The 25000-nt window shown below is 45.9% G+C and overlaps 1 protein-coding gene across 1 annotated transcript in view; it reads right to left on the minus strand.

The window, feature by feature from the left end:
* bsnb (bassoon (presynaptic cytomatrix protein) b) overlaps positions 1-25000 on the minus strand; it is a gene marked incomplete at both ends in the record, with an annotated part of 80627 nt that overhangs the window by 41020 nt on the left and 14607 nt on the right. Inside the window, one exon of the mRNA XM_080548053.1 lies at positions 22296-23180. Coding sequence (XP_080404179.1) covers positions 22296-23180 — 885 coding nt within the window. The remainder of the gene's footprint in view (positions 1-22295; positions 23181-25000) is intronic.

Raw genomic sequence — 25000 nt, forward strand, 5'->3', positions numbered from 1 at the left:
AGAGAACACCCAGACAACCATCAGAGAACACCCAGACAACCACCAGAGAACACCCAGACAACCATCAGAGAACACCCAGACAACCACCAGAGAACACCCAGACAACCATCAGAGAACACCTAGACAACCACCAGAGAACACCCAGACAACCACCAGAGAACACCCAGACAACCATCAGAGAACACCCAGACAACCATCAGAGAACACACAGACAACCACCAGAGAACACCCAGACAAACACCAGAGAACACACAGACAACCACCAGAGAACACCCAGACAACCATCAGAGAACACCCAGACAAACACCAGAGAACACCCAGACAAACACCAGAGAACACCCAGACAACCACCAGAGAACACCCAGACAAACACCAGAGAACACACAGACAACCACCAGAGAACACCCAGACAACCATCAGAGAACACCCAGACAACCATCAGAGAACACCCAGACAACCATCAGAGAACACCCAGACAACCATCAGAGAACACCCAGACAACCACCAGAGAACACCTAGACAACCATCAGAGAACACCCAGACAACCACCAGAGAACACCTAGACAACCATCAGAGAACACACAGACAACCATCAGAGAACACCCAGACAACCATCAGAGAACACCCAGACAAACACCAGAGAACACCCAGACAACCACCAGAGAACACCCAGACAACCACCAGAACTTCTGGAACAATGTGCTTTGGACAGATTCATCCAAAGTTTAATTATTTGGGCACACTAACAGAAGACATGTTTGGCACAAACCAAAAACAACATTTGAGCACAAGAACCTCATACTGTGCCCATATACAGGCCCAACTGTGAAGCATGGGGATGGAAATGTCATGGTTTGGGGCTTCTTTGCTGCAGTAGGGCCTGGCCAGCTCACTATCATAGAATCCACTATGAATTCTTTATTGTATAAGAGGGTGCCTGTGGAAAATGTGACATCATCTGTAAACCCACCAAGGAATGGCTGAAAAGAAAGAAATGGAGAGTTCTGGAATAGCCAAGTCAAAGCCCGGATCTTAATCCTATTGAGATGCTGTGGGGTGATTTGAAACAGGCTGTGCACATGACACCCTTCAAACAGCTTTCATCAAACAGCTGAAATAATTCTGCATGGAAAAGTGGGAAACACTTTCTCCCAGTTAATGTCAGAGACTGGTAGACAGTTATAGGGAAAACAACTCTAATTGAGGTTATTTCAGACAAAGGGAGAAATATCCACATTTTTGTACATTTTTTGTAAAATAAATGATAACAAAGTAAATTTTTCATTGTTTTTGGTTCAATTACATCACCTTTATCTATAGATATTGTTTGAAAGAAGATCAAATATTGATATGTCCATAATTCTTACAATATATATATATATATTTAATGGGGTTGTCCTAATTTTTTCACATAACTGTGGACACATACAAACGCATAAACATACACACACACGCACACAAAAACACACATACACACTGACCTTGTGTAACACCAGGGATCAAACACAGCACTCTCCCTGTTCCACATTTCATGAACTATTTATAATGTTCTCCCTGGCTGAATTATTGATGAGCTATATTTTCATTTCCTCTGCAGTTTTGTTGCAGTTCTATGAGAGATTCAGTCCCCACCCTAATGACCCACTCAGGGCTTCTCTCCCCCTCTAAACGAGTGTGATCCTTTCCATGTCATTACTGTTAACAGAGTCAGAGCTATAACCAATCATGAGTATGGAAACCGTTGCCTGCTATTACTTACAGTATTACAAGGTATGAAAACCATGATCACAGCATAGCCGTGCTGTCATTGAACCAAGCATTCTCTATTATAACTCTTCATAACAATCAGCCCTAATAATAAGCTGTAATAATGTTCACATAATAGGCTATGTGAACTGATTGACGGATAGGGCTGATTGACGGATAACCCCCACCACCCCCACCTACACACACAAACATTGTTTTTGACTAGATGGACTGTCCTGGAGAAATACTGGTAACTGTGCCACAAGTAATTTGAACAGCTCCCACACATGCACGCGCAAGATGTAAGATGTAAATTAGACCAGGCTGGTAACTTCAGTAACAACTATTTATGTTCTATTTACAACCAAACTCTTGAGAGAGAAAAATGACACAGATTCTTCTTCAATCTCACAGCGAACCAGCATGAACACAACTACACAAACAAGGACATCGTATTTACCAAGAGACTCACATGAATCACACTCTGGTGGAGATGAATCATCCAGCCTGTAACATCCCTCACACTCATTATTTCTGTCTCTCACTCACTTTGCGTTTCCCCATCCCCCCCCCCCTCCCAACGGTCTGTCTCTCTCTCGCTCACTCTCTCTCTCTCTCCCTCTCTCTCTCTCCCTCTCTCTCTCCCCCTCTCTCTCTCCCCCTCTCTCCCTCTCCCTCTCTCCCTCCCTCCCTCTCTCTCTCCCCCTCTCTCTCTCTCCCTCTCTCTCTCTCTCTCTCTCTCCCTCCCTCTCTCTCTCCCTCCCTCCCTCTCTCTCTCCCCCTCTCTCTCCAGCTGCTTTCTCAACTGTTCAGATTAAAATGGATGCTGAGCATTCATTTAAGATGGTACAGTACAGTCTATTCAATGTATTCTAAATTATGCATTATGGCTTTCATGGGCTGAAAGGCATTGACAGTCCATAAATAATCCCACATTTTATCCCCTAAAGACTTCGTGGTTTCTTCAAAAGCCACACAGTCATATTAATAATTCCATTCCGTTCTGTTATCCAGACCACTCACTATCGTAAATGTATGACCATGCATGCAGTCGCTCTTAGCTCACAAATCAAATGGGCAGACACCTTAACAATTTTTGGTATAGGCTTAGTGTAAACAAATACATATTCCCACATATTCAATACATAAATCATTAGAGACTGCGTAATCCTTCTGATTGATCAACAGAAGTCTTTCTTACTGTATATGTACAGTAGTTGGGAACTGATAGTGAAAACAGATTCTGAGGTCAGAAGCAGCACCTGCTGAGAAGTCAGATGTGAGGAAGTGCATGCCAATAGGTCAGTCATCCAGGAGAGAGATTACGTTCAGAGGGTCTGGTTGTCTGCCACCAACCGCATGCTTGTTTAAGCAGAGTTACTAATCACACTGAACGTGATAGGCCATGCCAGACAGGGGTGATACACCTGTGCATACTGCCCACACATTCATAAATAACCCTCTGGGTTATCCTCTCCTGATGCGTTAGGACAGCAATTAGAACAGCTCACAACCACACACACACACACACACACACACACACACACACACACACAGAGCGAGAGAGAGAGAGCGAGAGAGAGAGAGATGAGATTGAGGACAAGAGAGAAGGAATGAGTAAAGGTGAGAGAGATGGAGAGAGGGTTACAGGACAGGAAAGATAGTGAGTAATAATCTCACCACACATAGGCCTACACAAAACCAATTTGTAGGACCAGACTTCTACTCTACCATGGGCTTCAAACAGAAGTCTGCCACTAGGCCAGACTGCTATACATAAAGTTTCACAACAGTGAGACATCAATCGCAAAGTTTTCTGCACACTTCCGACATCTTATAAAACTCCTTGGCTGGAGGCAGCCAGGCATGAAAGTGATGCCTGACAAACGATATTGCTGCTGTGTTTCCATAGCAATCTATGAATGGCCGGGGCTGCTGCCTGTGACAACCAGATGCCTAAGAAGACAAGGCTTGCCCATAAAAAAAAGACTCTGCAGAAAGGCTGTTATTACTGACATCATTCAATTGGGCTTGATTTGCATAATTACGCTCTGTGATTGCCTGTCTGCTGAAAATCTAACCAGTCTCTCTATCTTCTAACCGGCTGTTGTGTAGTTAGGACGTTTACGAAGGCTACTGCGGGTGAGGTCTCCCCAGCTGACCTGGGGCCTTATTTATAAAGCTGGCGTACGCCCAAAAACGTGTGTATGCCAATTTTCCCGCAAACTAACTTGGCGTGAAACTGTGCGCACCTCTACGCACACAGAGACCCATGAGTATGCTCAGAAACTGGAGAAATGAGCAACTCCGTCTCCGCTGGCAGAAGGATGAAACTTTAGAAACACTTTGAAATGGAAACATTACCTCTCACATATTATATATGAAGGAGTGCACAGAATGGATATACATATCTTATTCGTCCTTGTCCTGTACGCATCACACTGTACCTGTATTGTACGTATTGATATTCATGCAAATATATTTACTTTGTACAATCATATTCATTACACGTAGCACGAGGTTGGACAACAAGTTGACCACCATCCGCATTGACTTCACAGTAATGTACGTCTTCATAAGGGTAACATTCCCGATAAGTCCAATGATTGCAATATCCATACATTGAAGAACATGAACAAGCCCACTGTAGACAATTGACTATCATCCCCAAGCAAACTCCATGTACGGACTACGAAAAGCGCACAGACACTTTTTTACTGAACTATCTATAGCTAACCCCTTTCACACATAGTTCCCTGTAAATTACATGGAATGCCAACCAGTGACAACCAGGCATTTTCACCGTTCACACATGACCGAATTGCCTGACATTTACCTGGTTGCTCCCTTTCACACATGGCTCCGACCCGGGTCTTGAATCACGCATTCAACCATATACCATATATATATACAGTACAGGCCAAAAGTTTGGACACACCTTCTCATTCAATGCGTTTCCTTTATTTTCATGACTATTTGGTACATTGTAGATTCTCACTGAAGGCATCAAAACTATGAATGAACACATAGGAATTATGTATTTAACAATAAAGTGTGAAATAACTCTGAAAAATATGTCTTATATTTTAGATTCCTCAAAGTAGCCACCCTTTGCTTTTTTGTTGTTAATAAAATATATAATAATAATATTTAATATAATATGTGTTAATAATAATATGTTATTATATATATATATTTAATATTATTATTATATATTTTATTAACAACAACAAAAATATATTTCATTAACAACAAAAAAGCAAAGGGTGGCTACTTTGAGGAATCTAAAATATAAGACATATTTAGAGTTATTTCACACTTTTTTGTTAAGTACATCATTCCACATGTGTTCATTCATAGTTTTGATGCCTTCAGTGAGAATCTACAATGTAAATAGTCATGAAAATAAAGGAAACACATTGAATGAGAAGGTGTGTCCAAACTTTTGGCCTGTACTGTATATATATATATGCCATATTTCATACCTCCGTTTTATATTGAAAAATATGATGATAAATACATATAAAATGGAGGTATGATATGGCAGATATACAGTATATGGTATATGGCAGTCTCTCGCGCCTGTCACGTCTCCAGAAGCCTGTCACTAGAACTTTGCATCCTTTGAAACATATGGCGGGATGTAAGGATCTTGTAACTTCACAAACAATAGCAGCAATGAAATAGTTTAGTTTATGTTCAACTGGAAGAGGTAGTGAGTGCAGATTTTCGTGTTTTGACTTCGGGGGTTTCATTGTGGATGGTCGCAAACTTCAGAAGCCTGTTATATTTTCTGCATTGGACAAGGTTTGCTGTCATACAATGATCAATCAATGTAGAATTATATTGATCACTACTTTGGCTGATGTGTGATGCGTAGACATATTGCTATGCGCTCTGCACTGCGGGCTCTCCCTGCTTGACTGTGTGATGCAGGACAGCTGTGAAAGGAGACGGTGTGTGTGCTCCATAATGCGTCTATATCACAAAATAAGTACGTAATCTAGCTAACTATGATTGGAAACTACGTACTATCCAGTTGTGGAATTAAATTGGCTGCCCTGGGCTTACACAAGCTACTTGAGTCATGCATTCAACTGGATGCAGAACTGGAACGTAGCAGACATGATTTGAACGAGACAGGTGCGTGAGACTGCCATATACCATATATCTGCCATATATCATACCTCCACTATGATTGGAAATTAAATAGTGTCCAGTTATGGAATTATATTTAGCAGTAGCGATATTCAGATTCTGGGGCAGTTCTTATGCGCTCTGCCCTGCTGGTTGCGCGATGCAGGACAGCTGTGAAAGGAGACTGACCAGGGTATCTTCAAGCTTCTATTCACTTTCCCTGGTCAGTCGCGTTCACACTTAAGCCGACCTGGGAAATTCCATAGAATCTACTGGGAAGGCTTGTAAGTGTGAAAGGGGCTTATTATTACTAGTTGCACCACTAGTGTCTTACCTGTAATATTGTAACCTTTACCTTTTGTATTATGCCTATTGCCTTGTCTTGTGCTGCAATGTCAGGAACCTAAGCCTAAGAATTTAATGTTACTCTCTTACACTCGTGTAATGTAACGTAACAATAAAGTTGAAACTTTCATGGCTTCTTCTCTACAATGCATCTGGTTAGATGACCAACTGCATTTCCTTGTCTTAGTACTTGTCAATGACAATAAAGTTGAATGATTTAGTATAATAAAGCAACATATCTGTTTTTGCAAAACAACCCCTCAAATATGTTGTACAGTTTAATCGGGAATCATATTTAATTGGATCTGTAATTATTAAACAGTAATTGGATGTTATGATGTATTATCATAAATAATAATGTGAACAGTAGGACGAATCACATTTAAACTGATTCCGTTGTCGATGCAGTCTGGAACATAGATATTATATACGTATACTGTATATTATCTATGGTCTGGCAAGAAGAGTTTCATATTTCACTTTTCATTGGTTAAGTCTCCAGAGACAAAGACAGCTCAGTAACCCTGTTGTAATATTGTCTTCATGTTTCTTCTTAATCATAGATGGTATTCTACACCCAAGAAGACATTAATGAAAGCACTTAACCACATCTGACAAGCATAGCACTGTCTCCCCCAAACCATCCTCACTACAAAAAATAATATATATATGACTACCTGCACACTACCTGATTACTAGAACACTACCTGACTACTACTTGACTACCTGTACTACTATACAGAGAGTCGGACTCCAGTCGCAAATTTGAGGACTTGAGACTTGCTTGACTAACATTGATAAAAGACTCGACTTGACTTTGACTTGGTATTCATGACTTGAGACAGATGACTTGAAAGGACTTTACTGTTTTTTTATTTATTAAATATTAGCATTTTTCTAGATATTGAGATGTTATTGATTGTTTTTGAACGCGATTGAGTGACTTCTAGCGCAATGAGCGTAACCTGGCAACCTACTGGACGCGGCCAACCAGTAGGGACCAATGGGCAGCTGGCCTGGCCGCGAGACGCTGATTGTAATGCGACTATCAAAACAACAACTAAGCCGCTGAGAGGGCTCGTGCAGGCAGATCCGTAGCTGCAGTTTAACGGTGTTTATTTAACTACGATAAAAACATTCCTTAGTCTGCATAGATGAGCTATTGCATGGACTATACCATGTACTACATAGCGTTAGCACCAGTGGCGGCTGGTGCTAAACATTTTGGGTGGGGCACAGGTTATGGGGGCATGCTCCACGGGGAAGAATATCAACTTTAAAATCTGGATTTACAGTCGATTTTAGCATGAGAATAGCTCTACCCCCCTGTACAGACCTCGCCATCCCCTCTACCCCCCTGTACAGACCTCTTCATCCCCTCTACCCCCCTGTACAGACCTCTTCATCCCCTCTACCCACTTCTACAGACCTCTTCATCCCCTCTACCCCCCTGTACAGACCTCTTCATCCCCTCTACCCACCTCTACAGACCTCTTCATCCCCTCTACCCACCTCTACAGACCTCTCCATCCCCTCTACCCCCTGTACAGACCTCTTCATCCCCTCTACCCCCCTGTACAGACCTCTCCATCCCCTCTACCCTCCTCTACAGACCTCTTCATCCCCTCTACCCCCCTGTACAGACCTCTTCATCCCCTCTACCCCCCTGTACAGACCTCTTCATCCCCTCTACCCCCCTGTACAGACCTCTTCATCCCCTCTACCCCCCTGTACAGACCCCGTCATCCCCTCTACCCACCTCTACAGACCCCGTCATCCCCTCTACCCCCTGTACAGACCTCTTCATCCCCTCTACCCACCTCTACAGACCTCTTCATCCCCTCTACCCACCTCTACAGACCTCTTCATCCCCTCTACCCCCCTGTACAGTCCCCGTCATCCCCTCTACCCACCTCTACAGACCCCGTCATCCCCTCTACCCCCTGTACAGACCTCTTAATCCCCTCTACCCACCTCTACAGACCTCTTCATCCCCTCTACCCACCTCTACAGACCTCTTCATCCCCTCTACCCACCTCTACAGACCTCTTCATCCCCTCTACCCCCCTGTACAGACATCTTCATCCCCTCTACCCCCCTGTACAGACCTCTTCATCCCCTCTACCCCCCCTGTACAGACCTCTTCATCACCTCTACCCCCCCAGTTTTCTCTACAATTTCTACAATTTTCTCTCTACAGTTTCTACACGTCAACGTGTACCGAAACACTTGTTTCCAACATGGTCCTACGTTTCTCCTACACCAAGACACATACAAAGAGCATAGAAACATACAAAGAGCATAGAAACATGATGTTATAATGGGTAATTTGGATACATTATTAGATCGTTATGGTGATGACCCCTAACCTTACAGGTCATGACACAGGAAGTGGGGGTGTGGTCAATGTGGGTTATCCGGAAGGGGAATTCAGTCTGTGAATGTACTCTGTATTGTGAACTACAAGTCTCCGGTATTAAATTTATGAAACCGCACCACTGGCGTGATTATTGAAGTCAGATTACCACAACTGGCGACGAGGATAAACTGGAAAGTTTGAGGATGTTTTACAGCGGCATCGTGCGGATATTTTTGTTGTTTTGGGTGCTGGTGTCTAGCCTAGCAAACATTAGCCTGCTGTTAGCTAGTTCCAGTCGGATTCATGAGCGGAGAAGAGGACGACGGGGACAGCGTTAATAATTCTGATTCGGAGGACAGCGTCGACGCGAGAGGGGACATTCATCACCCAGAGAGAGCAGCAGTTGCGACCATGGCGACTTTTGGATCTATCAGTGAGTTTGTTGAATGGGACGGTGACTGGACGGAATACGTGGAGCGTCTGGAGCTCTTTTTTTTGGCTAACGGGATTGATGACGCGGCTAAACGTAGGTCCATACTCCTGAGTGTATGCGGTGCAAAGACATATAAACTGATGAGAAATTTGACATCGCCACAGAAGCCAGGGGAAAACACTTTTGATGAGCTGGTCAAGTTGGTTCAGGATCACCACTGCCCCAAACCTTCAGTGATTGTGCAGAGGTTTAGGTTCAATACTCTGTCCCGCAAGCCAGGTCAGTCGGTGGCGCAGTTTGTAGCAGAGTTGAGGCAGTTTTCGGAGCATTGTGAATATGGCCAATTGTTAGAAGAGATGCTCCGTGATAGATTTGTAGTGGGAGTCAGTGATCGCAACAAACCCCTAAACGGAATAAGCCTGAAGGGGACCCTAAGAGTTATCGTCCCATCTCTCTGTTATGCATCCCCTTCAAGATCCTCGAGCGTCTCATCTACGCCCGCATCGAACCAATTGTCGACCCGCTGCTCCCACGTGAGCAGGCCGGGTTCCGACGCGGGAGGTCGACCGTAGATCAAGTCACCCTTATGACTCAAGACATCGAGGATTGCTTTTCGGCAAAAAAGAAGGCCGGGGCCGTCTTCATAGACCTGACGGCTGCCTACGATACCGTATGGCATCGCGGCCTCTCCTGCAAGCTGCTCCGCCTGCTGCCGGACAGGCACATGGTCAGAATGATCATGGAGCTCATCCGTAACCGCAGCTTTACCCTCACCACTGGTCACGGACAGCTAAGCAGGCTTCGACGCCTTAAGAACGGCGTCCCTCAGGGATCGGTCCTGGCCCCCCTCCTCTATAATATCTACACCTATGACCTGCCCAACACACTCTCGCAGAAGTACGCCTACGCAGACGACCTCGCAGTGGTGTACTCTGCTGGAAATTGGCAGTCTGTGGAGGGGATTCTGAGCCAGGACATGCAGACACTAGTGGCATACTTCCGGAAATGGAGATTGAAGCTTAGCGAGGCAAAGACGGTGTCGGCTGCCTTCCACCTTAACAACAGGGAGGCTAAACGTGAGCTTAGAGTACACCTAGATGGAACTCCCCTGCCATGTTCCGCTGAGCCAATCTATCTCGGCGTGACATTGGACAGGACGCTCACGTTTCGCCGACACCTCGAGTCACTGCGCAAGAAGTTAACAGCTCGTGTGGCGTTGATGAGGCGACTGGTTGGCTCGGGCTGGGGCGCCGGCGCAAGGACCTTGCGCACGGCAGCCCTAGCCCTCGTTTATTCAACTAGTGAATACTGCGCCCCAGTATGGTGTCGCAGTGCCCACACCCGCCTCATCGACTCGCCTATAAACGAAGCCTTGCGCATTGTGACAGGATGCCTGCGTCCTACCCCCGTGGACAACCTTCCCATCCTAGCAGGCATCCAGCCCGCAGGCCTCCGCCGCATGGGAGCCACAGCACGTCTTGCCTGCCGGGCCGTGGAGCTTAATAACCATCTGCTCCATGATTGATTGATTGATTGATTGAAAACTTTATTAGAAGATTTGCAGAAGTAGGTACATGAAAGTACATATTACATACAAGGTCAACTAACAGGATAAAAACCCAAGAAAGCCACTGGCTTATTTCAATTGGGGTCCTTGATACTCAATTCATCGTTACATGTAAGACAGACAAAAAACTAGTACTATCTACAAGATAATACAGACAAATAACTAGTACTATCTACAAGATAAACATACATCCAACATGGGAAGAACAATACAACAAAACATAAGGTATGTACAGCGGGTAGGACAGGTGGGGACATACACCACAGGTGGGGGCGGGGGACAAAACACAAAGTATGTACAGTGATAGGCTCACTATAACAGCGGAGCCCTCCCGGCGTCTCAAGTCGAGACACCCATTTGTGCCTGCCGCACAGGAACTCAGGCAGCAATGCAGAGATCTCAACATCAGTGCGGCAGGATGGGCGGATTATATGTGGCACGCGCTGAGCCCCTCGGGATGGACTTGCCAAGGCTATCCTGGGTGAGGCTCAATCGTCTCCGGACCGGCGTCGGACGTTTCCGCTCATCAATGCACAGATGGGGCTTGGCCCCAAATGCGTCGTGCGAGTGTGGCGCAGAGGACCAAACCGCAGACCATATTATCCTGGATTGCCCGGTGTACCACCCACCCAACGGGATGCATGGTCTGTCGGTATTAGATGACGAGACGATGACGTGGCTTCTGGAGGGGTGTCCAGAAATATAGCCCGGGTGAGCCCCTCAACCAGGTCTCGGGGTGGTAAAAGGGTAGCCCCTCGGCCCCGAGCCTGGTGGAGTGGAGAGGAAAAACAACTACCCATACGCCGAAGAAGAAGAAGAAGAAGAAGGAGTCAGTGATGAGAGGATGCAGCGCTGCTTGCTGAAAGAGGCCACCCTGACTTTCAAGAGGGCTTTTGAGCTAGCTCAGGGTATGGAGATGGCAGCGAGCAATGTCAAGGACATTCAGAGGGCATGCAGTAGCGCTACTACCTATGCTGGGGAAGTGCATCAGGTGGGGGAGGAGTCAGACAGACCGGAGGCTAGAGGGCAGGCTGGGGAGGTCCACCAGGTTGTCAGGGGGGCAGAGAGGGCTAAGCCAGTGGAATGTTTCAGGTGTGGGGGGAGTCATTATGCTAACACCTGTAAATTCAAGGAAGCTGTTTGCCATGCCTGCAACATTAAGGGGCATATTGCTAAAAAGTGCAGGGGGGCTAGGGGAAAAGCAAAGCAGGGGAATGCTAGCTTTAGGACGCCTCAGTCAGCAGCACATTATGTTGAGGAGACAGAGCATTATATGAGGGAGGAAGAGTACAACATGTTTCAGTTGAGCGGGCCCCGGGCAGAGCCTATCTATGCTACAGTGGAGGTAAATGGTAGGGAGTTGAGGATGGAGGTCGACACAGGAGCCTCAGCATCAGTGATTAGCGAACAGACCTACAGAGAGACATGGCACCAGGCTGCCAATGCACCCACTATCACCCCAGCAAGTATCAGCTTACGGACATATACAGGAGAGACTATACCACTGTTAGGTTCATTAGATGTGGACATTCGATGCAACCATCAGGAAGCAAAGGCACGGCTTGTAGTTGTGAAGGGGAATGGACCCAGTCTGCTGGGACGTGACTGGCTCCAGAAGATCCAGTGGAACTTGGGCGAGATCAAACACACCCGGGTGACGGAGGATGTCATCGGGAAGTACCCAGATGTGTTCAGAGATGAGCTCGGTACACTGAGGGGGACAACAGCCAAGCTGCACGTGGACCCGGAGGCTACCCCTAGGTTTTTCAAAGCCAGGGGAGTAGCCTATGCTATGAAAAGCAAAGTAGAGGAGGAGTTGGACCGTCTACTGGGGCTGGGCGTCATCCAGCCTGTACAGTTTTCAGCTTGGGCCGCCCCCATTGTTCCAGTGTTGAAGGGCGACAGTACAGTACGGATCTGCGGGGACTACAAACTGACCATTAACCAGGTCTCCAAGCTGGACGCCTACCCCCTGCCGAGAGTGGAGGACCTGTTTGCGACCCTGGCAGGGGGACAGACATTTTCCAAGCTGGACATGAGCCACGCCTACTTACAGTTGGTTTTGGATGAAGACTCAAGACAGTACACTACCATCAACACCCACAAGGGGTTGTTTCAGTATAACAGGCTGGTTTTCGGCGTGGCCTCCAGTCCGGCCATTTTTCAACGCACGATGGACAGTCTGTTACAGAGGATTCCCCATGTGACGGTTTTCCTTGATGACATTTTGGTAACAGGGGAGACAGAAGAGGAGCACCTCCACAACCTGGAGCAGGTGCTACAGAGGCTTTCAGAGGCGGGGCTCCGGTTGAAGCGTAGCAAGTGCGTTTTCCAGGCACCCAGCGTGACATACCTGGGCCACACTATTACAGCTCAGGGTCTACGGCCAGTGGAAGACAAGGTGAAGGCAATCAAGGAGGCACCAAGCCCCAGGAACGTGCCCGAACTCAGATCATTTCTGGGCATGGTGAACTATTATGGGAGATTCCTCCCAGACCTTTCCACGGTGCTGGCGCCCCTGTATTCTTTACTCCACAAGGGCTCAGGGTGGGAGTGGGGGCCGGCACAGGAGACAGCCTTCACTAATGTGAAAACACAGCTACATTCGGCGAGACTTCTGGTCCATTACGACCCAGACAAAGAGATCATACTGTCCTGTGACGCCTCACCATATGGCGTCGGGGCGGTACTGTCCCATGTGATGAAGGATGGATCGGAGAAGCCCATCGGGTTCGCGTCACGGACTCTAACACCGGCTGAGAAAGGCTACTCCCAGCTGGACAAGGAGGGTCTGGCGGTGGTTTTTGCAGTTAAGAGGTTTCACCAGTACCTCTACGGGCGGCCATTCACTATTTGTACAGATCACAAACCACTGGTGGGTCTTTTCAGCGAGCTGAAGTGCATTCCGCCTATGGCGTCGGCGAGGGTACAACGCTGGGCCCTCACCCTGTCAGCGTACCAGTACACCATTGTCTACAGAGCAGGGCAGGACAATGCCAATGCAGACACCCTGAGTAGACTTCCTCTACCGGGTACGCCATCCCAGACGGTGGCGCCACCAGAGACAGTGTTTTTGATGGAGAGACTAGCCAAGTCTCCAGTGAACGGCCGACAGATAAAGCAGTCGACAGAGAGAGACCCGATCCTCTCTCAGGTGAAGAGGTTTCTGTTACAGGGTTGGCCCCCTGTGGCCGAGGACGACAGGCTGAAGCCATACTACAGACGCCAAATGGAGCTGAACATAGAGGATGGCTGCATTCTCTGGGGCTCCAGAGTGGTGGTGCCTCCACAAGGGAGGGCACAGGTGATGGAGGAGATTCACGAGGGCCACCCTGGGTTTTCTCGCATGAAAGGGTTGGCCAGAGCCTATGCGTGGTGGCCCAACATGGACCAGGATCTGGAGAACAAAGTGAGGTCTTGCTCCCAATGTCAATTGCACCAGAAGATGGCGCCACCCGCCCCGCTCCATCCATGGGAGTGGCCGGACCGTGCGTGGTCCCGGCTACATGTGGACTTTGCTGGGCCTTTTATGGGCCATATGTTTTTTGTTCTCGTGGATGCTCATTCTAAGTGGCTGGAGGTACACCAAATGAGCAACATCACAGCACAGGTGACAATTGACAAGCTGCGTCAGATCTTCTCAGTGCATGGTCTTCCTGAGGCGTTGGTGAGTGACAACGGGCCGACTTTCACAAGTGAGTTATTTAGGGAGTTCATGGAGAGGAATGGTATTCGCCACATCTGCACCGCACCTTTCCACCCAGCCTCCAATGGCCTGGCGGAGCAGGCCGTGCAGACCTTTAAGGAGGGTCTGAGGCGTATGACGGGGAGCGAAAGCGTGGCCACAAAACTGTCACGGTGGTTGTTTCAATATCGCATCACACCACAGACAACGACCGGCCTCACTCCCGCTGAGATGTTGATGTCGAGGAGGCCTAGATCGCGTCTGGACTTACTGCGTCCGGATGTGAAGGCAAGAGTGGAGAGAAACCAAGAGAAACAGAAAGAGGGCCACGACTTGCATGCCCGAGAGAGACATTTCGGGGTCAAAGACAGAGTGTATGTGAGGAACTTTGGCAGTGGTCAACGCTGGCTGCCAGGGGTTATTCTTAAGCAAAGTGGGCCCATCTCGTTTGTGGTAAAGCTATCGGACGGTAGAGTATTCCGAAGGCACCAGGACCACATCCGTCTACGCCATGACACTCCACAGCCTCTGACCGATCCAGCAGAGGTGAACGTCGAGGACATTATAGGGGGAAGGGGGCAGGACCTGACCTCGATAGAACAACCAGGCACCCCAGCTGGGGAACATACAGGGAATACTGCAGATGGTCACGGGGGTGGAGGAGACCCAGTGGCAGGGGCTACAGCAGGAGAGGAGGGCTTCATACTTGCACCCACCTCTTTAGGGCAGGCAGAGACACGCCCTCCGGGGCAAACTCCAGTACTTCCTGCCACGCCGTTGGCACTACACCGATCACAGCGTAGTCGCAACGCTCCGGTGAAACTGACTTTCTAAGGGGTAGTGGGGGAAAGGAGTGATGTTCTTTATAAAAAAAATAAATAAATAAAAAAAGAAGATTTTGTTGTTCTACAAGGACAGTCTGTTGGTGTTAAGGGGTTTGTTTACAAAGGGGTTTTTGACTTAAGGGGGAAGGGATGTTATAATGGGTAATTTGGATACATTATTAGATCGTTATGGTGATGACCCCTAACCTTACAGGACACACAGGAAGTGGGGGTGTGGTCAATGTGGGTTATCCGGAAGGGGAATTCAGTCTGTGAATGTACTCTGTATTGTGAACTACAAGTCTCCGGTATTAAAGTTATGAAACCGCACCACTGGCGTGATTATTGAAGTCAGGTTACCACACATACAAAGAGCATAGAAGATACAATCAGAATACAGTCTGCCATTCCTTCTCCCAGCATCGATTTGGTTTTCCTATCATGACTGAAGGACAGATGATTCACTTACTTACACAAGTTTGACTTCGGTAATAGGTCCAGTTGCAATATCATCAAGTTGGGAACAAAAGATGCCTCCTTCTAATCCATTTGTTCAATTTGTTTACAAAGTCCGGTAGTGGCTGGGGTGGTCGGAGAGACAGCAGCGTTTCCCTGGAGTATGTGATTTGCTGTATAGTTCCATATGCCCCCTGCGTGTTGGTCGCACGGCAGCGGAGACGGTCGCTGATAATTAAGACCAGCAGTAGAATGTTGCCAATAGACATATTACACAAAACACAAAACGAACAAAACAAATAAAAACACTTGAAGCAAACCAGTATCACCGGCCCGAGTCGCTACAGATCAACGCCACCGGAAGTAGGAAGTGGAAGACAAATGAAAGATGGCAAACCCCAAACACCACATCTTATGCTGGATATACAACCGGATATTCAGGACGCACATTTTTGCGCCCCGGCCAAGAAATAGGAGACAGCCAATTGGAGCGCTGCTACAGCTCACGTGTAAGCCAAAAGTATTTGCAGTGCCATAGACTTGCATTGACCGGCGCCCCGCGTCCTCCCCCTATGTATTTTAACAGTGAATTTTACACACACACAGATAAAAATGTTTATTGTATTGGAGGATTTTTAATGAATGCTGATAGGCGCCGACAGAATATCAGCCGCATTTTGTGAATAAACAATGTTTATTTTTTTTAAAAACTTTTACAAATCGCAACTAGGAAGTGAAGGTGGGGGCGGCGCCCCAGCGCCCTCTATCGGCCAGCCGCCACTGGTTAGCACGGTCAACATAAATATCGGCACCCGATCGCTCACAATTGAGTGACAAAGTACTATCAACTTTAATTTTGTGCAAATGCAGCGCAATGTAAGTGACTATTCACCTTACATTTCTATACAGCAAGATCGCTAGCCAGCTTGTTGCTAGCAGTGGCGTGCAGTCAGGTGAGGCAGGGTAGGCAGTGCCTCACCCAGGCATTTAAGAAAGAAAAAGAATATCAGTCTTTTTAAAATATTTTTTTATTATTTTTTTATCTCAAAAATATATATTTGTTTTATTTATTTTACTCATTATTCTTAACTTTAATGTGTTAAAATGTTGTTAAAATAAAAATAAATGATGTAAAATGTGTTGTTTTAAAAATATAATGCATGCCCTGGCACCAGGAGAGTTTGCTCCCAAAGCTAGCTGATTGCTGGCGAGAGGCTGAGGCAGACTGTGCTTGTGCTTCTGTGCTATGCGAAGTGATAGACCAACAGTTTCGTAGGTTTGCGCATGCGTAGTCTGTTCTCACATTGTCTTCATTGATGGACGTTGAGGCACCGTGCCACGCTGCCTCTGACAGCATGATTGACAGTTTGCGTTTGGCTTGCCGTAGCGGCATTCCTCTGCTGTTCGCGCCGCGGTTCTAAATTTCTTTCACACTTCATGGCAGAAAAGGATGAGAAATTAACTGCACATTTGCCTACGCATGTTACATAATTATGCTTAAGATAATGTAGGCTATTGCGTGCCGGTTCAAATGCTGTATATCCTGTGTTGTTTATTTATATTGTCATTAAGCTGTTTTGCGTGCTGCTGTAAATCCTGTTGAGATGCAGGTGAATGTAGGCAATGCCATACAGGCTGTTGCGCTACGCTATGTGTAGTTATGAGATAACAATACATGACATTTTTGACCAGCTATTTGATAGTATAGTATATATGGGCTATGTGATTGACTTTATAGTATAGTTAGCCTACATTACATTACAGTCATTTAGCCGACGCTTTTATTCAAAGCGACTTACAATAATTGCATTTAACATAGGAGTGTACTGCTTTTTTAAGGCAAAATGAAGAATAGCAAACTAAAAATACAGTATAGCAATATAGCAATAGCAATAGCATAGAGAAGAATAGCAAACTAACAATACAATAGGTGCTTAACAGGGAGGGATTCTGGTAGTAGGCCTACTTCTTGAAGAAGTGAGTTTTGAGCCTGCGTTAAAAGATATAAGGGCTATTGATTGCCTTTATAGTATGCGCTATGCCATTTGAAGTCTGGCTGCTGCGTTAATCGCATGATTTTTTTGTAATAGCTCACTGCCTACCCAGCCAATGACCTCACTGCACGTTACTGGTTGCTAGCTAGTGTGGACATGGACAGGACAAAATATGGAAGTCAGTTCATGATTGACAAAACTCATTGAATAGTTTGAATAAGCTGTCATGGTTTGATGTAGCTTAATGTTGAGTAATGTCAGTATTTAGTGGCATACTAAAACCATTATACTTGAATAGTTTTATGTAGGCCTACTGTTTAGTAATGTCAGTAATGTTTACATTTTAGGCTATATATATATTTATTTGTTATACACTATTCTTGTTGTTCATTTAGGGGGCTTGTTATTGATTGCCACAAAATGTCAAAATGATTTGTTAATGTTGAAAATAAAACTCAACTTTTCATGACCAATGTCTATTAACTGGTTTAAATGTAGAAACTGGGATAGGTCATCAGAATTTCATATGACTTATAATTTAATTTAAATTAATAATTTTGCCATTTAGCAGACGCTTTTATCCAAAGCGACTTACAATTACGAATTACATGGACATTCCCCCTGGAGTAACTGAGGGCTAAGTGCCTTACCCAAGGGCACACTAGTAGTGGTGTGGCTTCAGGCGGGATTTGAACTCACAACCTTCCGATCACAAGTCCAACTCACTATCCACTAGACCACCACTACCCCTTGACTTGTGACTTGCTTGACATGAGCAATGACTTGACTTGCTTGACTTATAGCAGGGACTCGACTTGCTTGATTCTCACCACAGTAACTTGGGACTTGCTTGAGACTTGAAGGTTAAGACTTGAGACTTGCTTGTGACTTGCACATGTATGACTTACTCCCACCTCTGGTATCATATCTCTATTATATTGCATATTGTATAGGGATGGGCCGAAATATCGTATGGCATATATTGCGATACAAAAACGTGACGATATGCATCGTGTTGCAGAAAAATGGATCGCGAAATAAACAGTGTTTTATTTTCCATTAGCTACACTTGGGAGGCGGGCGTTAAACGCACCCAACCCGAATCTGGCGAGTGGCAAGCCCATGGGCTCGTTGGTAGCGTTAGTCCGCCAGTAGTCTTGCATAGCCAGGCCTATCTCCACACTTCGCTTCGGGCTGTGCCAGCGTGGAGAATAATACAAGATTTTGCGCGAGTGTGTGCGCGCGACCCGAGAGAGTTTTTGCAGGGTGAGATGTCTGCAGATGGAAAGTAAGTGCTGCACACTTGCCAGCTAAAGAGCTAACTAGATGCACATTATTATTTTACTTAAAGTAGATACAACAAGATAGTACAATCTTTCTTATTCTGCTAGAATTGGGCTTTATGTTACCATAATGGCATATTTACAGTACATAGACAGTGGATTGAAGCATTGGAAATGTCTGTTTTTTATAGTTGGACATACCATTTTTTTTCAGGTGAGAAAGTAAAGTCAAATTGACATTATCTGACTGCGTTGTCCACAGCAATCCAATATTCAATTATAATTATGTTATAAATTGATATGGATCAATGTATACCTCTTATTAGAATATAAAGACTCTGGTTGTTATGTTTGCCTTTTGGTTGACAGCAAAAGAAGGACAGATGAGGATAGAGAGGGAGAGAAGGAGAGAGAGCAGGATGGTGTCGGCACACGAGAGAGAGAGACAGCAAAAACCAGGTGAGAAAGTGGACAGGTAGTCAAGACCACATAAGTAAGTAGCCTTGAGAACCGATGGTTCTCGAGCCTAATGGCCCATAGGGCAGGAGCCTATCTCCTGTTTCCGTAGGGTGAGGCAGCTTAATGTACAAGTACACCCCCCCCTGGACACGACGCTGGTATGTCGCAGGGTCTTACCCCCTGGGGAGGGGGGGTCCATGCCACGGTCCATGCCACCCCCCACAAGGCAGCAAACCTAGGGGAAACACTGATCTTGTTTTATTTATGATATCGTATCGTGACTGTATCGTATCGTGAACCCCTGTATCGAGAGGTGCATCGTATCGTGGGTTGAGTGTATCGTCCCATCCCATATATTGTATGATATTACATTCATCATATTGTAAGCTGCACAGTTTCTTTGCACTACTCAAGTACGACTGGTCCCGCTGTAGTACGACTACCATCACTTTATTACTTTATTACTTTATTCTACTTTATTATTAGGCTACTCACTTTTCTTATTGTACTTTACTCTATTATTGTTAATGTTGTACCTTGCTGCAATGCCAATGTTGATATTATAAATGATATAGGATGTAATAAAAGCAATTCTGATTACTTACTGTTATCCTCATTGAGCTAAACGTAGGCTAAATGTAATAACAGGGGTAACCTGCTCAAGGTTGAGACTAAAGCCCAGTTTACGCTCCTGCGTAAAATCGACGGCGTAGGCTACGGCGTAGCCTTGCGTAGCCTACGTAGCCTTGCGTAGCCTACGGCGTAGATTAACGCGCACCTCTCCAAAAATGTAAGTACGAGTCAGTTTCTACGCAACCGTAAGCTCTGTGATTGGTCCGCTTGGTAGCACATGATTCCGACAAGATTCCGACTCTCTCGTCGGCCAAAATGCGGAAGCCATGACAGAAATGTCATTTACTTTTTCTGTAATTACTTATTAATAAAGATTTGAAAAAGTATGATAACCATCGTATTATTTTAGTTTAATGTCATTTCAATGCATCATAGAACTTTTATTTACAACAAGCATTAAAAAAATCGCTATTATGCTGCTTTGAGTAGAGCGCCCTATGGAAGCGTCAGGCACAGCCTTCCTATAAGGAGCGCGATTCACATTTACGAGATGTACAATCCTGTTTATTTAGAAATAAATTATTAGTTACAGGGAGCCCCATGGCTGTTCGTTGGGTTTAAATTATATTTATGATAGACATATTTAATGTTAAGTTATCTATAAGAACTGTGATTGGTCCACTTGGTAGCGTCACATTCCGACTCTCTCGTAAATGCGGAAGTCATGACAGAAATGTCATTTACTTTTTCTGTAATTACTTATTGATTTGAAAATGTATGATAACCATCTTATTATCAGGGGTGCACATAACTTTTTGGGGCCAGTGCTCAGAGGAGCACCTAGGGATGCTGCTTGGTGCTCCCCGAGCTCGCGAGTCACGACTGTCCCACAGAATGGATGAAAAAGGGATACATGGATAACTTATATTAGCAAAACGACATTTATTCATAAATAAAGATGAACAAACAAATGATTGTGTGCAAAACAAAAGAAACAAATGCAAAATCAAATGACTGCTCTTTAAGCATGAAAGTCTGTCAGACTCCTTTAAACACAATGAAATCAACTGACATCTCTTTAAGCACTAACTGAATGTCTGTTCTTTAAACACACTGAAATAAACGGACATCTCTTTAAGCACTGCTCAGTTCTGTAAACACTGAAATCAACTTTTCAACAAAAAGTTACAGCCTAAGCATTTATTTATGCTACAAGCTTAATCATCATCATCACTGCTCTCTTGACTGCTGTTATCACTGTCCTCAATTTCAACCATGGTAGAGGATGTTGTAGGCTATCACTTTAAATAGCTCATTATTTTGATTGTGCAACAAAGTATTTTTCTTTTTCTTTTTTCTAATACAATTCCCAACCATATTCCCTGGGTCAGGGGTCTAGGTGCGATAATGAAGCTGTAAAACAAACGTCTGAACGTTTGAAAGCTTCAGAGAAAAGAAACGTGAAGTCCCTTGGTGTTGTTTTTCCTTTTAGCGACGAGTCGTTCGGGCGATACGCGATACGCGGAATGAAAGTACGAGTTACGATACTTTTCGAATGTTTTCGTGAGGGGAGTCGCCGTGGTCGTCGTCGGTCGACTGTTGTGATGGATTACTCGTCGGGCCTTCGGCTGAGGGGACGGCAAATAGTTACTTAGTGGGGCTTGCTTCTTGGACCCAGCTGGTGGTGCGCAAAATCGCCTTCATGCGGCTGATCTGCCGCGCAGCATGCATTTTGGCGACGCATGCGCACTGGCGCACCAGTTGTGTGCACCCCTGCTTATTATCTTAGTTTACTGTCATTTCAATGCATTATAGACATTTTCTTTACAACAAGCATAACAAAAATACGTTTTTTGATCGCTATTATGCCGCTATGAGTACACCGACCGTTGGCATTGTCAGAATGATAGCTAACCGGAAGAGGCACAGCACAGGGGCATAGAAAACACACTGCCACCTAGCGATGTGACGGTGTAATTGCAGAGCGACCTACGTAGAAGTGTAAAGTGCGAGACCCCTTACGTAGGCTACGGCGTAGACGTGCGTAAATTCGACACAGAAGCTTAAATCGGCCTTTAAGGCTTGAGTAGCACTGATAATGCACCGTGGCTGAGAACTACAGATCTAGGATCAGATCAAACAAACAACAGCAGTTACCATAGTCCCGTATGGAGAATCACACTGCCATTACAGTACAAGCCCCAGCAATGACATGACAGCTCTGAGAGTCGAACCAACCAACCAAGTAAAACACAGGTCTAGGTAGAGGTAAAGCAGCCAAGGAGCCACAAACACACTGCACTATGACATGGCATTTTTAGAATAAACCGTTTAACTGATCACATTGCTGCTGGCCCATGTGTAGACCTGATAGAGGTAGATCTACCACCTCGCACACAGCCAGGAATCTCTCAAAAGACAGACATAGTCTTACCTCCACCAGATGCGGAGTGGGGTTGAACCCACACATGTTGCACACCTGGGCGTGGCACTGTGTGCAGGTGTTGTAGTTGGGCTGCTCTGCTGTGACACCCACATTGAGGCTCGTCTTACAGAGGGGACAGCAGGCCTTGGGCTTCAAGGGCTCCTGGCGAGCCTGCTGCTGCTGCTGCTGTTGGGGGGGTGCGTGGGGTCCTTGTTGAACTGGGAGGGATGCGGGTGGTTTACCCGCTCCAGCTGTAGGACCCTGGGGTCCCCCTGGTTTGGGGCCTGTTTTGGGGGGCTGTTGCTGGGGCGGCTGTGGGGCCCCTTGCAGTGGGTCTGATATGAGGGTGCTGGCCTGGTTTAGCAGAGACGCACCGAAACCAAACAGCTTCCCAAAGGGCTGCTCTGGGGGGGGAGGCTGGCGAGTCGGGGTACTCCCTGCACTGCGGGTCTGGTCCTGGCGTTGGGATTGGGGCTGGTGGGCCGGGGAGTTGCGGGACAGGTCAGGCTGGGATGGGGCTTTGGCCATGCCTGGGAGAGGGACTGCTCCAGGGGGGAGCCGGGCTTTGCCTGGACCAGGGGCCCCTGGACCTCTCTGGTCAGGCCTGGGCTGCTGAGGGGCTTGAGCTGGGTTTGGACCAGTCTGTCTGTTTGTGCCGGGTGGTGGCTGGGCCTGTGTTGGAGCCTGGGGCTGAGTTTGAGGCTGTGCCTGAGGCGGAGCCTGTGTCTGGGGATGGGGTTGTTGCTGGGCCTGGGGTGTGGGCTCAGGTTGGGGCTCTGATTTGGCTTGGTGGGACGGAGAGTGGATCTGCTGCTGGCTCTTGGAGCGTGGTGTCGTCATGTCCATTCCCAAAGCTCTCTGCATCTGACAGTTCAGACATAGCCACTCTTGGACCTAAGATGGAAATAAACAACAGCATTTTAAAAGCTATTCCATATGCAGACTGCCCTGCATTGTATCACCAGCTGAATTGGCTACAAAGATTGACTGACTTCATTGACAAAATCAATGCATACTACATAAACAAACAATAAAGGCTTGTAAGGAACAAATTGTTTATAAATCGTTGCACAATATCTGCATTGAGTAAGGATATTGGTGTTGGCCTGTCTCTCTATATCCACCGTATTGGTAAACAGCATTCTTGGTAAATGGTTATATTTGCAGCACAGAGACCCCTGGAATGACCCGAGCTAGAGGCTGCTTCAATAAAACACACAAACAGCTGATTATCCAGGCTTTAGGATCCTCTATCCTCACCATCTCCCTCACCTTCCCTCTCCTTCTCTAACTCTCTCTGTCTCATTCCCTTTCTCACTATATCACCTGTCTTTCTTACCTCATTTCATTCCCATTCTCCACTGCCTGCCCGTGTCTAGTCTCCATCCCTCTCTCCTCTCTGCCACTGTCCTCCGTCCCCACCCTCCCTCCTTCCCTCCCTCCCTCCCTCCCTCCCTCTACACACAAGAAGGTGAGAGTGAAGGCAAGTCACAGGAGTGATACATGGAACTGTGTGATAATTGGCATCCTGGCAGTTTGACAGCTGCTGACGCACCTTCAGTCTCACAGTGGTTATATAAGAGATCTGATACCATAATCGGAGAGGGGGGTGGGGGGCAGGAAGAAAGCTGGACACAATGTAGAGTGTGGCATTAACCAATGCCCCTTTCATGTAAGCCTAAGGATCAGTGATACGTTTCACACACACACACACACACACACATACACACACACACACACACACACACACTTGATACCTAAGATCACATGTATTGTATACTCTTCCTTACATAACCTCACACACCCTCACATAGTTACTTTTAGAAATCCACTGCACTCTCTGGGACTCTACAGTCTCTGATATCCACATGTCATTATGATGTTTCATTTAATGCTGAGAGAATGACCGTAATAAAAATGTGTCCATAGTTCATTAGGTTTCTCATTTGTAGTGAGACATTACATCTGGAATTTTTCCTTTGTCTTGCCAGTCATTTTTTATCACTGATCATGAATATTATTGTAATGAATGAATGAATGAATGGTCTTTATTGTCATTAATACAGTACAGGTACCATACAACGAAATTTAGGAGGGGGGGCTCCCCTGGTGCTTGGAAAAAAGACTAAAAACAAGAGAGCCAAGGGTAAAATAAAAGAGGGAAAAGAGCTGGTTTACATAAATAAGGGCTACACTATCTACTATACTATACTACTATACTATACAATAAAACACTGTGCTGTACTCTATGCTATAAATATCCTAACTTTTTCCTATATCTGAACCTTATGTACACAAGGGTTGTCATATTGCACATAGTATTTGTTGCACATTCATTAAAGTGTCGCAGTTAGCATGTTTAGAATGTTCACAGTTGTATTTCAATATTGCACTTATGTTTACAATCTAGTAGCTGCCATCAAATTGTCTAGATTGTCCAGGGCCTAGAACCTAGGTCTTTGCTGTGTTCAGGGCCTGAATGAAAAGTAAGTAAGAAAATAAAGAGCAGTAAAAACGTCTGTGTTTTTAATTCAAATTTGACTTGTGTATCAGGCAGCAGAGCAGGTCCATGCTCTGGGTCGAGCCGTGTGGTCTGAGCTAAGAACTGAGTTTTTCCCCAGCCCTTGTAGTGTCTTACCCTTTGATCTATCACCCTGTCTGCAGCAGTATACAAAGCATTAACATCTGAATGGGTTCTCTTGTCACACCTAACT

This window comes from Nansenia antarctica (genome assembly GCF_963989245.1).
Source record: "Nansenia antarctica genome assembly, chromosome: 18".
Classification (NCBI taxonomy): domain Eukaryota; kingdom Metazoa; phylum Chordata; class Actinopteri; order Argentiniformes; family Microstomatidae; genus Nansenia; species Nansenia antarctica.